Below are 18430 nucleotides of genomic sequence, written 5' to 3' on the forward strand. Positions count from 1 at the left end.
AGTGCTTTTGAAATATATGAAAAAAACCTGATCATTTGATTCGCATACGATAAAAACATGAATTTTCAGTATACGCAATACGTTGTTTTGCGATTTTTTTTTCTCATATGTAAAAAATAATGTGTTATTACTTTCGAAATGTTTGAAAAATTCCGATCATTCGATACCCATATAACATTTTTTTTTAATTTTAAGTATTTTCTTCGACAATACGCAGTTTTCTAAAAAAAAAATCACTGTCGGAATTCATGAGAAATGTCTGATTTCTTGATACCCATATTGTAAAACACTGAAAATTTTAGTATTTTTTCGAAAAAAATGTCTTGTTGTGAAAATTTTGAGTATTTCACAAAACAGATTTTTGCTATCGAAATGTTTGACAAATTTCCAATTATTTGATACATATATTGTAAAATACTGAAAATCTGAGTATTTTTCAAAAATACGTAGTTTTGTAGTTTTAAGTATTTTCAAAATTGTATATTTTAACTTACGAAATGTTTGAAAAATCCCGATCATTTGATACACATATTGTAAAAACTGAAATTTTCAGTGTTCTTCCGAAAATACATAGTTTTGTGAAAATTTTGAGTATTCCAGAAATAATATTAATGCAATATGTCTGCAAAATTTCCGATTATTTAATACCCATACTGTGAAAAACTTTATTTTTTAGTATTTTTCCAAAAACACGTTTTTTAAAGTTTCTGAGTATTTTAAAAAAATATGCTATAACTTTCTAAATGTATGAAAAATTCCGATTACTTGACGTTTAGTTGAAACATCAATGTTGATTATTTTTGGAGAAACATTGAATTTTCAAAATACAGAAAAAATACATATTTTGAGAAAAAAATGTAATTATAATTTCATTAGATATTTGACATCATCCCGACTCCAAAACACTAAAATATTTTAAATTTGATTGATTTTTCATAGGATTATGTTTCCCATATAGCCACAATCCTATAAGCGCTGTGCTTCAGCTAAGCACTAGGCCGTGCTTAACCGAGGCAACTACACGAATCATAACCGGGGCAGTGCAAAACCTAGACATGACTGTATAGTGTACACTTATGATACAAAGTGAAAATTTTGTTTTCTAAATCTCACCCAAACAACCCACCATTTTCTAATGGCGATATCTCATCAACGAATGGTCCGATTTTCAATGTTAAAATATGAAACATTCTCTAAATTTTCCGATCTTTTTCGAAAACAATATTTTATTTATTTTTTCAAATCAAGACGAACCTTTCAAAAGGGCCAAACATTCAACATTTCAATATTTGAAGTTTGTCCAAGCTACAGTCTTTTAAAGATTTTCGACGTTTTTGAACCATAAAAATTGGTGTCCCGATTTGCCCCACTTCCCGTTGACCTATAGTGCTCATATTTTGGCAATATGCTAGTTTTTTTATGTACAAACAATCCCTGAAAATTTTCAGGCAGATTAGTGAGGTCAATGTGTTTGCTTTGCTTGTGGACTCACTCTTTAAACTAACACTCGTGCTTCTTAAGGCACTAGGGTGGTGCCTTAACACATGCTGTAGTGATTTAGAATTTTCAAATCCAAGATGGCGGCCAAAATGGCGGAGTTGAATTACTGAAAAAACGTAATTGGTATGCTAAAAAGCAATCAACAACTCAAATTTGATCAAAATGGGGTCACAGATGTCGAATGTTATGTTTAAAATTAGAAAAAAAATGCGAGGTTTTTTATTTGTTTTTGATTCAATCATCTGAAGTCCTTTACAATCCTGTATGCACTTGTTTTTCCATAGAAAATTTGAAGTTTTTTTCGATTTTTTTTAGGGTGACAAAAACTTTTAAAAATATTTCTACCTTATCAGCCAAATACATTGATTTTTGTTTTTTTAAAATTTACTATCAAGTACTCAATAACAATTTATCGTAAAATCGCGATAACTCATGATGGTTACAAGCAATCCACTTATGTTCATTAATCATAATTTTGTGATTGTTTGCTCTACAATTGTGTAAACTTTGTTACACTTTAAAAAAAACCTTGTCAAGTTAGAAAAATACAAAGAATTTTTAAATGATTGTTTTGTTCCAAATGAAAAAAAGGATTTTTTTTACAATTAAGTATAGTAAAAAACATAGTTTTCGAAAATATATTTTTTTCAATAATAAATAGTTTTTTCAGAATTCTGAGTACGCCAATAAATCTTATTTTACATAAAAGTCCCATTGACACAAAATTTCTAAGCTATCACTATTTTAAGCTGTAAATTATCGACAAACGCATTAAAAAATGAAAGGAGTCGTACCGCCCTTTCGTCACAAGATATCAAAAACCCGATTGATTATCTCCAAGAAGTGAAATAGAGCTTTTCTTACAAAATGATGAAACTCCGATAAAAATATTGGAACAATTTATTTTTCAGTAAATCAATGATACCACCCAGTAAGAATTAGACCTAAAACTTCGAATCTTTTCAGGCTAAATCACGAATTTCATATTTTTTTAATTTCAGAAGTACATTATGGGTCGCAAGATTATTATATAAATATAGAAAAACATATTGGATACACAGTATTTAAAAAAAGGTTCTCATGCTGCACTTCTAATCACTTATTTTGAATTTTCAATCATCCACATAATAATAAGATCAATTCGTGTCAACATTCTCTGAACACAATACAACACGATTTTTTTTGAAAACGTCCTATAAGCATATGACACACAAACCTTTTCAAAAAAAAAAAAAAAACTCCAGACATGCATTTTATTATATTCCATCAGCTCCTATTTAAAGCTTTTTCATTTATGTTTTTAATTTTTCTTTTTTTTCTTTTTTTTTCTTTTTTTTTTATTTTATAAAACTAAAAAAAATTTGTTGAAAGTTATGGCATTTGTACCTTTTTTATCTTTTCAGTTACCAAATGTTGTTGAATTTAAATTCAATTGAAAAAAAAAATATAAGTGGTAAGAAAACAGCACTTCATGATTTGTTTCAATAATCCAAAAAAAATGTGACACCATTCCAGTGCATTGCACAGTGGGCGAAATGGAACCCAAAATCGGACTTAATTGAACGCGGCTAATTCTCTGGTATGAAAAATAGTGTTTCTTATGTAAAAAAAACCCAGGGAATCAATTATTGCTGATGATTTCATCCACCGCACGAAACGGCAAAGGGTCCATTTTGCCTCAAGTCCCCATTTTGTTTGCATCTTTTCTTGATAATCTGTCTGTATTTAGAGCGGTGACTTTATGTGGCCATCCAAAATGCACTCTTTTTATTTAGTTTAATTTCTATATTAACATAAATGTGTCAAACTATCAAGTGCAAATTGGCATTTTTGTATAAAATTGACTGATCTCTACGATAAAAATATTTTTAATTTTTTAAAATCTGACCTAACATTTGAAAACAGCCAAAAATGCTTTTATAGTGGAATTGGGGTTAAATGGATTCTAGATGATTTTTGCGGTGCAAGTGGTTATTTTTCCTGAACTTGGGACATTTTCACATAAGTTCACACTACTTTTCATACCAGGGAACCAGCCGCGTTCAATTAAGTCCGATTTTGGGTTCCATTTCGCCCACTGTGCATTGCATGTGAATGGTATAGAATATGTAGCAAATTTAATAAAAATCAACAAGTCGTTACTCCGGAAGGTGTTACAACGTAGCTGAAATGTGTAACTGCTTATCGCAAACTGCACGCAACCCGGACGCCTAATGCCACGTGTATCCAAATGAACCAGCTCATTTTCAATGTATTAAAAGCTATAAATTTATCCCCAATTGATTAGCGCTTCCCTAGTCAACTTTTGTTCGTGCTTCAAAGTGGTGAAAATGCATTGCAGTAATGTGTTGATAATTTTCGGAACCGTAATTTCATTGATTAAGGTTTAATTTTATGTTTTTTTTGTCTACTTTTTAGTCAAAATGAAATATGTTTTTTTTTCTGCTAGGGCGAATACGTCGTGGAGTTCACCGACTACGGTGGTGACTGTGAAAATGGAAAGCCCATGCCGAACGTGGACTTTTCCGACCTCGAAACCGTGGAGGATGAAGACGGGAATGGCTTCCTGACCGGGAAAATTGTGTTCAAAAGCGAGTACAACGACCCGATTGAGGTGAGTCAAACTACACAATTTTTGTAGTTTTTGAATAATTCACATAAATGATATTTCAAATCATACTTTAGTTAAAAGTGTACACGGAACGTCAGAAGCAGGGCGCTTGGACCGCCGGTGAAATCTCGCGAGATGTGCTGAACATGTGCCCGCTGCTGACGGCCCCCTCGGAACCGTGGCACCTCTTTACCTCGGCCATGAAGCATCAGGAGTGTCCTTTTCCGGCAAATGTTAGTAAATTGGCGATTTCACAAAATACTTATCATTAAAAAAAACATTCATCCGGTAGCACGAGGAAACGTTCGACATGCTGCCCCTGGGCGACATCAACATGCAGTTCCCGGACACGTTTGCCGGCAACTGGCGCCTGTTTGCCGAGGTCACCACCCCGCGGGAAGGCGTCAAGGTGACCGAGTGCATGCGGATTGGGTTTTTGATTAAAGAAACTTGATACGGGTGTGGTGAGTACCAGAGCATGCATGGTAGCAATAAAAATATTTTTAAAAGAAAAAGTTACTTTATATTGCAAGAAAAGAACTTTCAAAATATTGAAAACCTTTAACTGCAACCGCTGATTTTACAATTTGTTTAGATGTAAGTTCTTTTCGAAGCAGCTGGATTAGGTAAGCTTTCATCAAAACTTCGACTCCAGCTTCGCCAGATTTGTCTAGATAAATCTGAAAGCAATGATAGCCATTCATGTATCAAACATACACCCCCAACTGCAGTAACCCGTAGACTGCATCCGATGCAACATAGTTTAGCACTCTAGCCTAGCTTTACGGAATAGCGCACATGCACAAAGAACATAATCAACGAGTAGAGCGCGAGCGCGCGCAAATTCCACCTCACAGAACATACCTGCTTCTGACGAGGCAGACTGCTGCAATTTCCTTCCAGCGGTCTAGTCAGGGAGGAGGAATTGAAACGCCAGCGTAATTGGATTGTTCACCAGTTTTCCAGCCGGATTCAGTTCCTCGAAGAAGAGTTCCCCGTGAATGGCTGCAAACAAGTGAGCCTACCACCTGAGCAGCTAGGCGAGAAATGAGATGATTACTTAACAAGAGAGAGATAAAGGAAAATAGTCGAGTTGAGTCGTAGTCAATTGCAGACCTATTCACTGGCCATTATTACCTGGTAGGATTTTTTGTACTTTTTAATCCGGCTGAAACTTTTTATAACCAAAAATTCACGAAACTTTCATATTTTAACATTGAAAATCGGACCATTAGTTGCTGAGATATCCACATTCGAAAATGGTAGGTTGTTTGGGTGAGACTTGGAAAACATCAATTTTCCTTTTTATAAACCTTTGCATGGCAATATCTCAGCAACTAAAGGTCGTATCAACAAAGTTCAAAAAAGCAAAATATAGAGAATTTTCTCAGCTTTTAATTTTTTTTAAAGTTTTTAAACATGTGCACTAATTTAAAAAAAAATGAAAAACTGCGACAATTTTCAAAAAAGTTATCTAAAAATTGCTCTAACTTGAAAACGGTGCACTTTATCAAAATTTCACTGAAGTACTTTTTGATTCACAATTTTACATCGAAAAATGAAGTTGAAAAATTTTGGCGACCAATATTTCATTTTTTTGAAAAAATCAGTATTGATTCAAAAAATTATAAATTAAATCAAATCAAAAAAATATTGAAAAAAATGTTTTTTTGCAAATTTAGTTTTTGTGACAAAAATTTTAATTAAAAAAAAAATTACCGTGATGATTTTTCAGTATAGTCTTTATCTATACCTACAACATTGCCGAAGACACCAAATCGATCAAAAAATCCTTCAAAAGGTACAGAATTTTAAATTTTTATACATCATTTTTGTAAGGAAAGCTGCCAAATTTGTATGGAAAATTATAAGAACAAACTAATGATACAGAATGGCTTCTTTGGGCATATCGAAGGCACCAAAAAAGTTTCAGTCGGCTTGAAAAATATAAAAAAAATCGAATGACCGAAACCTCAGAGAATTGCTCATTAAATTTCCAGAATTACGGGTTGTTGAATTATTGTTTTGAATTATTTTTATTCTTATAATTTCTTTCAATTTATGGATTAATATTGCATGAATCATCTGTCCAAGCCTCTGCTGAAAAAATATATGAAAAAGTTAGAGAAACCTTGAAAATAAGTAAAATTTGAACTTTTTTTTTGCCCCCTGATTTTTATGGCCGACTTTTAAGGAAAGTGCGGGGGGGGGGGGGGGGTTGACAAAAACTATAAATAGCATTTGGGTCATTCCACCTGAAGTGTGCAAGAAAAAATGCAAATTTGAAAATTACCATCTCCGATTCTTCTCAAATTTGGCAAGGCCAACTATCAAAACATGCAAAAATCCCAAATTTCATCTAAATCGGACCACCCCCTCCATTTTTGTACCCTCCCAAAAAATCTACTTTTTGGCGATTTTTGAGCGAATCCCCTATCTTCAAACGACGATAACTCAGGAACCACAAATCTTAAAGGGTCGGTCTTAGACTCAAATTTGTAGGAAATTGGACGTAGAATCCATTTCCGTGATCAAAATTAAGATTAAAATATTTTTTCCTACCTGTATTGCGCAATTGAAAACTTTAAATGGCCGTATCTCAAAACAGCCCCATTTATTTTTTAAATTTGACCTCATCATCGTATTCCCCGGCCAATTTTACATAAGAATTACTTATCGATAGAAAGGAATATGCTTCGTTCCACAGATACCGAATTTCAAAGTTTTAAGTATTTGAGATTACCTAAATTAGCTTAATTCGCCGCATCTGCTACAAGCACTCGGGCGCGGTGATCAATTACCGCTACCTGGTTATTTTTTGAAATAATATTTCATCCCAAATAATCATTAGCTAATTAGCCCACTGTACAGAGCAAGAACGACACGCAATACAGGGCAGAATGGAATTCCCGCAGAGCTAGCAGGAAATTGATCTTGTAACACTTAAGAAAAAGTGTACGATAAATTATCGTGTTAAAAATTATGAATTAACATGAATAAAACTCTAAGGAGGATTTTTTTTTGAAAAGTATAGAACTGAAATGTGTAAGAAAATCACAAAGATTAATCTGATTTATTACCTGATGAAGATCAAATTCAATTGTGTTGATTTCGACACCGTCCGAACATTAATCTTTTTTTGTTTATCAATCATTTCGCAATCTTGGCAAACGATACAGCTGATGTGCACATGTATCAGACGTATATGGTTTTGTTTTTTTTTCAATTAAATGTACCAGAATTGAAAAAAAATACTCAGATGAAACTGGCTCACAATATAAAAAAATCGGTTTAAAGTGATCAATCTTTCAACCCGTAAGACAGATTTTGGGGGTTTTGTTGAATGGCACTATTTGGCAAATGGCAAATTTCACTTAATATGGTGCAGTGCATTAAAAATTACCCAATAAATATTCCTTAAACAAAAAATTGTTTAAGGTATTAATTATCTCAAAATCGGATTAAATTATAAAAAATAATTCATCTTACAGAACACCAGGTAGTAATTTTTGATCAGCACGACTGAGTGCTTATAGCAGATGCGGCGAGTGTAGCTGATGTAGGTAATCTCAAATACTTAAAACTTTAAAATTCGATATCTCTGGAACGAAGCATATTCCTTTCTGTCGATAAGTGATTCTTATGTAAAATTGGCCGGAGAATACGATGATGAGGTCAAATTTAAAAAAAATGGGGCTGTTTTGAGATACGGCCATTTAAAGTTTTCAATTGCGCAATACAGGTAGAACACATATTTTAATTTAAGTTTTGATCGAAGAAATGGGTTCTACGTCCAATTTCCTTCAAAATTGAGTGTGAGACCGACCCTCTAAGATTTGTGGTTCCTGAGTTATCGTCGTTTGAAGATAGGGGTTTCGCTCAAAAATCGTCAAAAAGTCGCTTTTTCGGGAGGGTACAAAAATGGAGGGGGTGGTCCGATTTGGATGAAATTCGGGATTTTTGCATGTTTTGATAGTCTCAACAGCTCTGCCAAATTTGAGCAAAATAGGAGATGGTAATTTTCAAATGCTGTTCCGCCTCAGATGGAATGACCCATTTTTAATTTTAATGATAATAATATAATTTAGATAATTACTTTAGGGACCATCCATAAACCACGTGGACACTTTAGGGGGGGGGGGGGGTATGGCGATTGTCCAGTGGACAATGTCCACGCTCCATACAAAAAAGATTTTTTTTGTATGGACAATTGTCCACGATGGGGGGGGGGGGGTTTGAGATTACCAAAAAAAGTGTCCACGTGGTTTGTGGATGGTCCCTTATTTAAATAATTAATTTTAAAATAAGTTCTTAATTTTTCTTGCACCCATATTCAACATATCTCTAAATTTTGAAGTACTTGGAATCTTTAATTTAATTGATATTCCGAAAAAAAACGCATTGGGAAAAAAATTCAATAACCGTAAATAATAAAATTTTCAGCACGAGTCGTACATTTATATAACGAGATTCACCAAGTTAGATGAATACTACGAGTGTTGAAAAATCAAGTTTTGCAACGAGTTCCATACAACGTTTTTTGCAATTCCGAAAAACACCCTTTGGACAGAATTATAGGAGAAATGTCCATGCATTGAGTCAATGAATCGTTCAAATCAAAAAAAATGTTGAAAAGTATAAGTTAAGAATAAGTATAAGTAAAAGTTCTAGTTTTCCTAACAAGTGCTGAAAAGTTCAACCTTTCAGCATCCATTTCAGTGCTGAAAAGTAGAACTTTTCAGCATTTGTTTTGAAAAGGGTTACTATTCGATTCTGTTATTTTTAGTACAGAAAAGTAGGCTGTTTCGTCGTTCAAGAATGACAGGAAAAGTAAGTAGTTTCACGACGGAATTGCAAAATAGTAGTTTATGCAACAAGTTGCAAAAAGAGGATTTTTTCAGCACGAGTCGTACATTTATCCAACGAGGTTCACCGAGTTGGATGAATACGACGAGTGTTGAAAAAATCAAGTTTTGCAACGAGTTCCATACAATATTTTTTGCAATTCCGAAAAACACTCATTGAGTGAAATTTTAAGTAAAATTTTCATGTATTTTTCCAATAAATCGTTTAAATAAAAAAAAATGTTGAAAAGTTTTACTTTTCGAAACAAGTGCTGAAAAGTTCAACTTTTCAGCACTCATTTCAGTGCTGAAAAGTAGAACTTTTCAGCATTTATTTTGAAAAGTGTTGCTATTCGATTCTGTTATTTTTGGTAGGAAAAAGTAGGCCGTTTCATTTCTTCAGAAGGACAGGAAAAGTTGACAGTTTCACAGCGGAATTGCAAAAAAACATTTTTTGCTGCTGCTTAATTTTTTTTTGCAACTCTGAAAAAAATCTTTTTGAATGGAGGAATTTTATGGTTAGCATCCATGTGTTAAGTAAATTCACAGTTTAAAACAAAAACAAATATTGAAAATTCTGCTACTAATGCTGAAAAGGTCAACTTTTCGACACTGATATTGAAAGGAAGTGATTCTCTATTCAATTATTTTTTGCCTTCCTCACTGAGGTAAGGCTATAATCCTGCTCGAAAAATGAACTTTTGAAATACAGCTCGTAGACCTATATTTATGTATACCTATCGACTCAGAATCGAAAACTGAACAAATGTCTGTGTGTGTGTATGTGTGTGTGTGTGTATGTATGTATGTGTTCAAAATTCTTGCCAAGTTTTCTCAGCACTGGCTGGACCGATTTTGATCAAACCGGTTGCATTCGACTTGGTTTAGGGTCCCATACATCGCTATTGAATTGTTTGAAGTTTCGATAAGTAGTTCAAAAGTTATATATAAAAATGTGTTTTCACATATATCCGGATCTCACTTATATGCATGAAAACTATGTCCGGATCCATCATTCAACCCATCGTTGGTTAGGTTATCAAAAGACCTTTCCAACGAGTCCAAAACATTGAAGATCTGGCAACCCTGTCTCGAGATATGTCCTCTTAAGTGGTATTGATGCACTTTTTTGAAGCCGGATCTCACTTAAATGTATGTAAACTATGTCCGGATCCACCATCCGACCCATCGTTGGTTAGGTAATCGAAAAACCTTTCCAACGAATCCAAAACACTGAAGATCTGGTAACCCTGTCTCGAGATATGGCCACTTAAGTGATATTGATGCACTTTTTGGATGCCGGATCTCACTTAAATGTATGTAAACTATGTCCGGATCCACCATCCGACCCATCGTTGGTTAGGTTATCGAAAAACCTTTCCAACGAGTCCAAAACATTGAAGATCTGGCAACCCTGTCTCGAGATATGGCCACTTAAGTGATATTGATGCTCTTTTTGGAAGCCGGATCTCACTTAAATGTATGTAAACTATGTCCGGATCCACCATCCGAACATCGTTGGATAGGTAATCGAAAAACCTTTCCAACGAGTCCAAAACATTGAAGATCTGGCAACCATGTCTCGAGATATGGCCACTTAAGTGACATTTATGTACTTTTCTGAAGCCGGATCTCACTTAAATGTATGTAAACTATGTCCGGATCCACCATCCGTCCCATCCTTGGTTAGGTTATCAAAAACCCTTTCCAACGAATCCAAAACATTGAAGATCTGGCAACCCTGTCTCGAGATATGTCCACTTAAGTGATATTGATGCACTTTTTTGAAGCCGGATCCCACTTAAATGTATGTAAACTATGTCCGGATCCACCATCCGACCCATCGTTGGTTAGATAATCAAAAAACCTTTCCAACGAATCCAAAACACTGAAGATCTGGCAACCCTGTCTCGAGATATAGCCACATAAGTAATATTTATGTACTTTTTGGAAGCCGGATCTCACTTAAATGTATGTAAACTATGTCCGGATCCACCATCCGACCCATCGTTGGTTAGGTTATCGAAAAACCTTTCCAACGAGTCCAAAACATTGAAGATCTGGCAACCCTGTCTCGAGATATGTCCACTTAAGTGATATTGATGCACTTTTTTGAAGCCGGATCCCACTTAAATGTATGTAAACTATGTCCGGATCCACCATCCGACCCATCGTTGGTTAGATAATCGAAAAACTTTTCCAACGAATCCAAAACACTGAAGATCTGGCAACCCTGTCTCGAGATATGGCCATATAAGGATCTCACTTAAATGTATGTAAACTATGTCCGGATCCACCATCCGACCCATCGTTGGTTGGTTATCGAAAAACCTTTCCAACGAATCCAAAACATTGAAGATCTGGCAACCCTGTCTCGAGATATGTCCACTTAAGTGATATTGATGCACTTTTTTGAAGCCGGATCCCACTTAAATGTATGTAAACTATGTCCGGATCCACCATCCGACCCATCGTTGGTTAGATAATCAAAAAACCTTTCCAACGAATCCAAAACACTGAAGATCTGGCAACCCTGTCTCGAGATATAGCCACATAAGTAATATTTATGTACTTTTTGGAAGCCGGATCTCACTTAAATGTATGTAAACTATGTCCGGATCCACCATCCGACCCATCGTTGGTTAGGTTATCGAAAAACCTTTCCAACGAGTCCAAAACATTGAAGATCTGGCAACCATGTCTCGAGATATGGCCACTTAAGTGACATTTATGTACTTTTCTGAAGCCGGATCTCACTTAAATGTATGTAAACTATGTCCGGACCCACCATCCGTCCCATCCTTGGTTAGGTTATCAAAAACCCTTTCCAACGAATCCAAAACATTGAAGATCTGGCAACCCTGTCTCGAGATATGTCCACTTAAGTGATATTGATGCACTTTTTTGAAGCCGGATCCCACTTAAATGTATGTAAACTATGTCCGGATCCACCATCCGACCCATCGTTGGTTAGATAATCAAAAAACCTTTCCAACGAATCCAAAACACTGAAGATCTGGCAACCCTGTCTCGAGATATAGCCACATAAGTAATATTTATGTACTTTTTGGAAGCCGGATCTCACTTAAATGTATGTAAACTATGTCCGGATCCACCATCCGACCCATCGTTGGTTAGGTTATCGAAAAACCTTTCCAACGAGTCCAAAACATTGAAGATCTGGCAACCCTGTCTCGAGATATGTCCACTTAAGTGATATTGATGCACTTTTTTGAAGCCGGATCCCACTTAAATGTATGTAAACTATGTCCGGATCCACCATCCGACCCATCGTTGGTTAGATAATCGAAAAACTTTTCCAACGAATCCAAAACACTGAAGATCTGGCAACCCTGTCTCGAGATATGGCCATATAAGGATCTCACTTAAATGTATGTAAACTATGTCCGGATCCACCATCCGACCCATCGTTGGTTAGGTTATCGAAAAACCTTTCCAACGAGTCCAAAACATTGAAGATCTGGCAACCCTGTCTCGAGATATGTCCACTTAAGTGATATTGATGCACTTTTTTGAAGCCGGATCCCACTTAAATGTATGTAAACTATGTCCGGATCCACCATCCGACCCATCGTTGGTTAGATAATCGAAAAACTTTTCCAACGAATCCAAAACATTGAAGATCTGGCAACCCTGTCTCGAGATATGTCCACTTAAGTGATATTGATGCACTTTTTTGAAGCCCGATCCCACTTAAATGTATGTAAACTATGTCCGGATCCACCATCCGACCCATCGTTGGTTAGATAATCGAAAAACCTTTCCAACGAATCCAAAACACTGAAGATCTGGCAACCCTGTCTCGAGATATGGCCACTTAAGTAATATTTATGTACTTTTTTGAAGCCGGATCCCACTTAAATGTATGTAAATTGTGTCCGGATCCACCATCTGACCCATCGTTGGTTAGATTATCAAAAACCCTTTCCAACGAGTCCAAAACATTGAAGATCTGGCAACCCTGTTTCGAGATATGTCCACTTAAGTGATATTGATGCACTTTTTTGAAGCCGGATCCCACTTAAATGTATGTAAACTATGTCCGGATCCACCATCCGACCCATCGTTGGTTAGATAATCGAAAAACCTTTCCAACGAATCCAAAACACTGAAGATCTGGCAACCCTGTCTCGAGATATGGCCACATAAGTAATATTTATGTACTTTTTGGAAGCCGGATCCCACTTAAATGTATGTAAATTGTGTCCGGATCCACCATCTGACCCATCGTTGGTTAGATTATCAAAAACCCTTTTCAACGAGTCCAAAACATTGAAGATCTGGCAACCCTGTCTCGAGATATGTCCACTTAAGTGATATTGATGCACTTTTTTGAAGCCGAATCCCACTTAAATGTATGTAAACTATGTCCGGATCCACCATCCGACCCATCGTTGGTTAGGTTATCGAAAACCCTTTCCAACGAGTCCAAAACATTGAAGATCTGGCAACCCTGTCTCGAGTTATGATTACTTATGTTATATGTGTGTACGTTTTTTTCTGGATTCAAAAAAATAGCTGAAATATGTGTCCAAACCACTCATATTACCCATTGTTGGTAAAAAAAGAGGAAGGCATCAACCACATAGGTGGATTAAGTTAGTTTTTGTAGATAAAATTTGGCCGTTTTAACGCTCGAAATTGACAAGAAAAGTGAGTTAAATCACGACGGAATTGCAAAAAAGACTGTTTAAAACCTATGATTCCTATGCTCTATTTTATCAAAATATAGCAATCTTGCGGGTTAAATTTTAAGACACGATAATTAAACGAAACTAACATTTAAAAGAAGCTGTGACAACAGCTATACAATTGACGAAGTTGGACCTGGATTTTCCCTTAAAATATAATAATATGTCTTTTTCCCACATAAAACTTACAAATGAAACTTACCCAATTAGCCACCAGCACTTTCCGCCAACGATCGAGCTGTTTAGTGTCCAAAGTCCAGACCAGTGCAAACGAACGGAGCCACTTATTCGCTCATTAATAGTTTAACGGAACGAGAACTCGAGGAAAAACTCGGAACCAAAACACAACCCAACAACTTGTTGACGGAAAATTCTTGGGTCGGCAAGAGGAAAAAATAAAAAAAAAGAAGCGAAGAAACAGCTCGTTCGAACCGGCAATAAATATCACTTTTCACTTGTTTCGAACTGGTCGGTGGTTGCGTTCTGGGGAAATTCAATCGCTAAACGCACATTTCTTCTGGCAAAGAAACGGGAGATGAGATTCGTTTTTGAGAAAGTCGAGACATCAACAACGGTTGAAAACAACAACAAAAAGAGAGGAAATTGTTGTTCACAACTTGTTTGCAAACAAATTTGGGCTTTGATTGAGTTTATCGCCAAAAATTGACCAAAAATAAGCAGCCGCCTTCAACCAATCGGGAATTTGAGACCGAGAAGGGGCGTTGGAAATTCGAGCAAGGTCAGACGGCGGGGGCTGGGAAAGTTGTGTCGACGCCCCCCTCTCCCCGTTTGGAAGCCTACAAACACTCCACTCTGGGTGGGTTGTTTGTTTGCTTTTGGGTCTAAATTGGGCTCCGTATGTCTTCTCTCGTTACCCCCACGAGACCTCGCCGAGATTTGGAGCACGATGGCAAAAACAGATACGTGTGTTCTGGATATTGAGTTGAGTTCTGGTTTATTTGGTGTGTCGACTCTGGTTACTGAAAATAAAAGATTAGAATAAAACTATTTTAGGTTAAACCAATATTTATTAAAAATTGTAATCATCAGAAAATGGCAAATGTTTGCGATAACTTTCCGAACTTCGCATTTTGGTGTAAACACGAACGTTTCAAAGCAACCAACTCGCGTAATATAACGTTAAGGTTGTTGTGTTAGCACTAGTTAAAATAGTTTCGCTCGATAGCACACATTATGCGGGCGAAATTCCTCCCCATGAACTCAGCGGTTTTAATATCATGTAGCATGAAGTGAATTTCGCTGAATATGGTTAACAATAAACACAAAAGTTTCAAAAATTCAATTTTCCGATAACAATAAGATCAGTGTTGAAGTTTGAAGTTTTATTGCATGCAATTTTTGCTTGTGTGCAAAAGCGACGAACCACCCTAATTCTCCAAACAAACTTTGGAGAAGAACCATTCAGCCCTGTCTAAATATTTTTGAAAAATTCAAAGTGCTCGTGACTCTGGAGACCCCAAACTTCAAGCTTCCCCTCCAGTTGAGTCTGCGCAGGATTTTTTTAGGTCGGTGTTATCGATATCAGGGATACCTTCTGACCGAACTTCTTATGCAAAATATGTAACTGTGCCAATTTTGGTTTTACTTTGAAATTAAAAGTTTAAATCGCTAATAACTCGCCAGGGTTAACTCGGATCGTTTTTTAGTCTTAGACAAAGTTGTTTGTCATAAAATTTTACACAAGAATCTTACACGTGATGATAATCCGACACATTTACCGCACCCTTTTGGTGGAAATTGGAAATTTTAGCATTTCGCCATATTTTTTTTTATTTTTCCGTACAAACTTTAACGATCAATAACGACTCTGAAACCTTAACCGATTTGGCTCAACATTGCCATAGTTACTTAAACCTAAAGAATAGAGCAAGATTTTCAAAAAATCAATTTTACTTGTCACCCTAGTGCACAGCAACCAAGAAACTAACCCAATCCTGCTAAACTTTGTAAAAGTGTTGATTGTTAAACTTTGTTGTAAATTGTGTTGAAACAGTGCTTTAGGGGATGATGAATAAAAAATTATAAGGAAACTTTCCGTAGTTTCGAAGATGGGTCATTCCTGGTCAACTGGGTACACTTTTGGACTCGACCTCCACCAAGTTGGACCAAACGTAAAAAGAAAGTTCATCTATCGATAATTAACAAAAATCCCTCTTTTTTTGGCACCACCCTATTTTTTGACGATTTTCTATAAAACTTTTTTTTACTCGTAACTTTCCTACTATAAGATCAAAAGACTTTCTACTGGTTGCATTTTAAAGGAAATTGTTCAAGGAAATAATAAAATTATAAAATGTCAACTCTCAATTGCCTTCCAATATTGATTTTGATGATTTTTGCCCATTCCTCAATTTAATTTTTATTTATTTGATCACCATCATGTTCCTCAAAAAGTTTTAAATGAAAATCAATGAATATCTCAAACTAAACCAATCCGTTTCCGAGAAACAGCTTTTCCAAAAGAAAAATAAAATACATGAAGAAAATCACAAAATTTCATATTACAGAAAACTCTTTTTAAAAATCAACTAAAAAGATGATTTTCAATCCTTCCTGAAAGTTTCCCGAAGATATTTCATGACTGAACTGAGTAAGAGACGTTTTATGTTCACAATTTTGCCATTCGCAATGTTTGACAGTTCAAATTTGTGAACGTTTTTCTCTAAACAAGGAGCTGATTCACGTGTGCCACGATATCTCGAGATGGGATGGACCAAATTGGCTGAAATTCGGGGTGAAGACTCCCAAGGCATATCCCGTGTGCATGACGAAGCCCGATTTTGAAGTTTTGCTGTTTAAAAAATACAATAATAAAATCTGACGTTCTTTACAATGAAAAACAGTTAAATGAAAGCAGTGATGAGATATCGTGGCACCCGTTTTTTGAAACTGCTATCTTAAAATAGCTTTAATTCGGCAATGGTACATTCAAATGTCTTCATATTTATTTTGTTAATAGATGTAAATATACATTTAAATGCCCTTCAACAATATTATGAAAAAGTTTAAATGTGTGCTCACATCAACCTCGAACATGTTTGACGATTTACATGTATGTAACACCTTAATCTACGTGGTTGGTGCCTTCCGCACTACTTACCAAATAAAAGCCACGGGCGTACAATTTTACGTAAATGTCCCTTTGGCACTAAATTTCTATTGATGGTTATAAGTTTTTGTTCAGTTGCTTCAAAAGATCCTTCTGTCACCAAACGATAAAAAAAGAAATAGTTGCAGAGACGCTCTATGAACCAGCCAATCACACAAACTATAAAATTGTTCTTTCGGTAAATAAAATGAACTGAATAGAACTGCCCAAGGGAAAACTTTGAGCATGTTAGCTTAAACTTGTTGTATTTATACCCGAAATTCTAATTGAACGAAAATCATGTTTTCAGTGCCTAATTGCCAAACATTTTTTTCTTATGCTCTCATACTTGGCTGGACCATTGTGTGATCCTTGACCTGAAGAACTTGCTGCTGTAGCCGTTCGTTTTCAAAATACGACGATGGCTCAGTTTACAGCAGGTGGCAGCACTGTGTGAAAACATAATCAATTTTTCAGCTTATTGATGGTTTGGTATAGCCATCCCTCATATTTCTGTTAATATTCAAAAAATCATGGCAAATCGATAATTGAACTTAATGATTCGCTTTTACCATCATTTGAAAGCATTTCTTACGTTCTTTCGAATGCTGTATCGAACAACTGCAAAATTTAACTTTTATAGCAAGTTTTTGAAGAAAAACTTTGACCGTTGAAATCCACAAATTTGGAACCCTATTGTCTTACGTATGTAAACAAACATTGATTCTCTCCATGAGTACAAAATTTTATCAAAATAATGACTTCACACACTGAAATCAATGAAACTCCAGCTTAGTAATGTTTTATGAATGGCCTGATAACTTTTTTTATGAAAATATCAGTTAAATTCAAGTGTTCCACGATTGTGGGAGGTACAATAAAATCACACAATTATAGAACAGGCAATTTGGAGGAAGTGTTTTGCTGCTCTGAAGGAAATAGTCTTGAGCTTCCGAATTTGTGGGTGTTCCGAACAGGGCTGCGGAGTCGGGTCATATTTCAAACGACTCCGACTCTGACTCCGACTCCGGCTTTCTCAGATTAGCTGACTCCGACTCCGGCCTACCAACTCTAGCCGACTCCGACTCTAGCTTTCAATAAATGGTTGGCTCTGACTCCAACTCCGACTCCACATGTTTTTAAATGTTTCAAAAGTTAGTTAACTATTATTAGTTAATTCTTTAATTATTTAAATACTCTCTAAGCGTCATGTTTTTCTCAAGAAAAATAAGTTAAGTAAAAGTAAAATAAAGAAAATGAACGGAAAAAAGTTTCTAGTTTACATGTACGTTATGGAAACAGAAATCAAAAATATCTTCAGTTTTGGAGGCATTTTGAGAAAAACAGTTTTGTAAGTAAATTTGGATTTACTTGCTTAACCTCAAATTTGAAAATATTTTTTCAAAGCTAATAAATTTAAATATTAAATTGTTATTTTTGAATGATTAACTAAAAGAAATCTGGCCTTAATGATCTATTGAACATTAAAATTCAAATTGCTCACTTTCAGGCTGACATTTGTAAGAAGCACAGTGACAGGCACCTTGTTTTTTAGATGACAATTTTAAACGAAACTTTTTTTTGTTTTTTTTTTGTTAAGACGTACATGAACATCACGCCATGGCTGAAGGAGATAAATAAAATAAAAATAAAT

The 18430-nt window shown here is 35.4% G+C and overlaps 1 protein-coding gene and 1 long non-coding RNA gene across 3 annotated transcripts in view; one reads left to right on the forward strand and one right to left on the reverse strand.

The window, feature by feature from the left end:
• Positions 1–18430, reverse strand: part of LOC128093600 (uncharacterized) — a 43739-nt gene that overhangs the window by 22577 nt on the left and 2732 nt on the right. Inside the window, exons 2-3 of one of the 2 annotated variants that reach the window (XR_008212622.1) lie at positions 13870–14647; positions 4736–5147 (exon numbers count right to left, since the gene is read on the reverse strand). This is a non-coding gene — a long non-coding RNA (uncharacterized LOC128093600). Of the gene's footprint in view, positions 1–4735; positions 5148–13869; positions 14648–18430 lie in introns of those variants that run through there. The other variant, XR_008212621.1, reaches the window with a different exon arrangement.
• LOC120422004 (uncharacterized) lies at positions 3777–4624 on the forward strand. Its single transcript, XM_039585319.2, has 4 exons — positions 3777–3884; positions 3950–4114; positions 4186–4344; positions 4404–4624. Exons 1-4 carry the CDS (start codon positions 3831–3833, stop codon positions 4563–4565), a joined length of 540 nt encoding a protein of 179 aa, XP_039441253.1. The 5' UTR covers positions 3777–3830; the 3' UTR covers positions 4566–4624.

The sequence above is a fragment of the Culex pipiens genome, chromosome 3, assembly GCF_016801865.2.
Source record: "Culex pipiens pallens isolate TS chromosome 3, TS_CPP_V2, whole genome shotgun sequence".
Lineage (NCBI taxonomy): Eukaryota > Metazoa > Arthropoda > Insecta > Diptera > Culicidae > Culex > Culex pipiens.

Coding starts and splice junctions, on each gene's coding strand:
- LOC120422004 (XM_039585319.2), top strand. CDS start 3,831: ATGCATTGCAGTAATGTGTTGATAATTTTCGGAACCGTAATTTCATTG. Junction 3,885..3,949: donor CCGTAATTTCATTGATTAAG/GTTTAATTTTAT, acceptor TTTTTCTGCTAG/GGCGAATACGTCGTGGAGTT. Junction 4,115..4,185: donor AGTACAACGACCCGATTGAG/GTGAGTCAAACT, acceptor ATCATACTTTAG/TTAAAAGTGTACACGGAACG.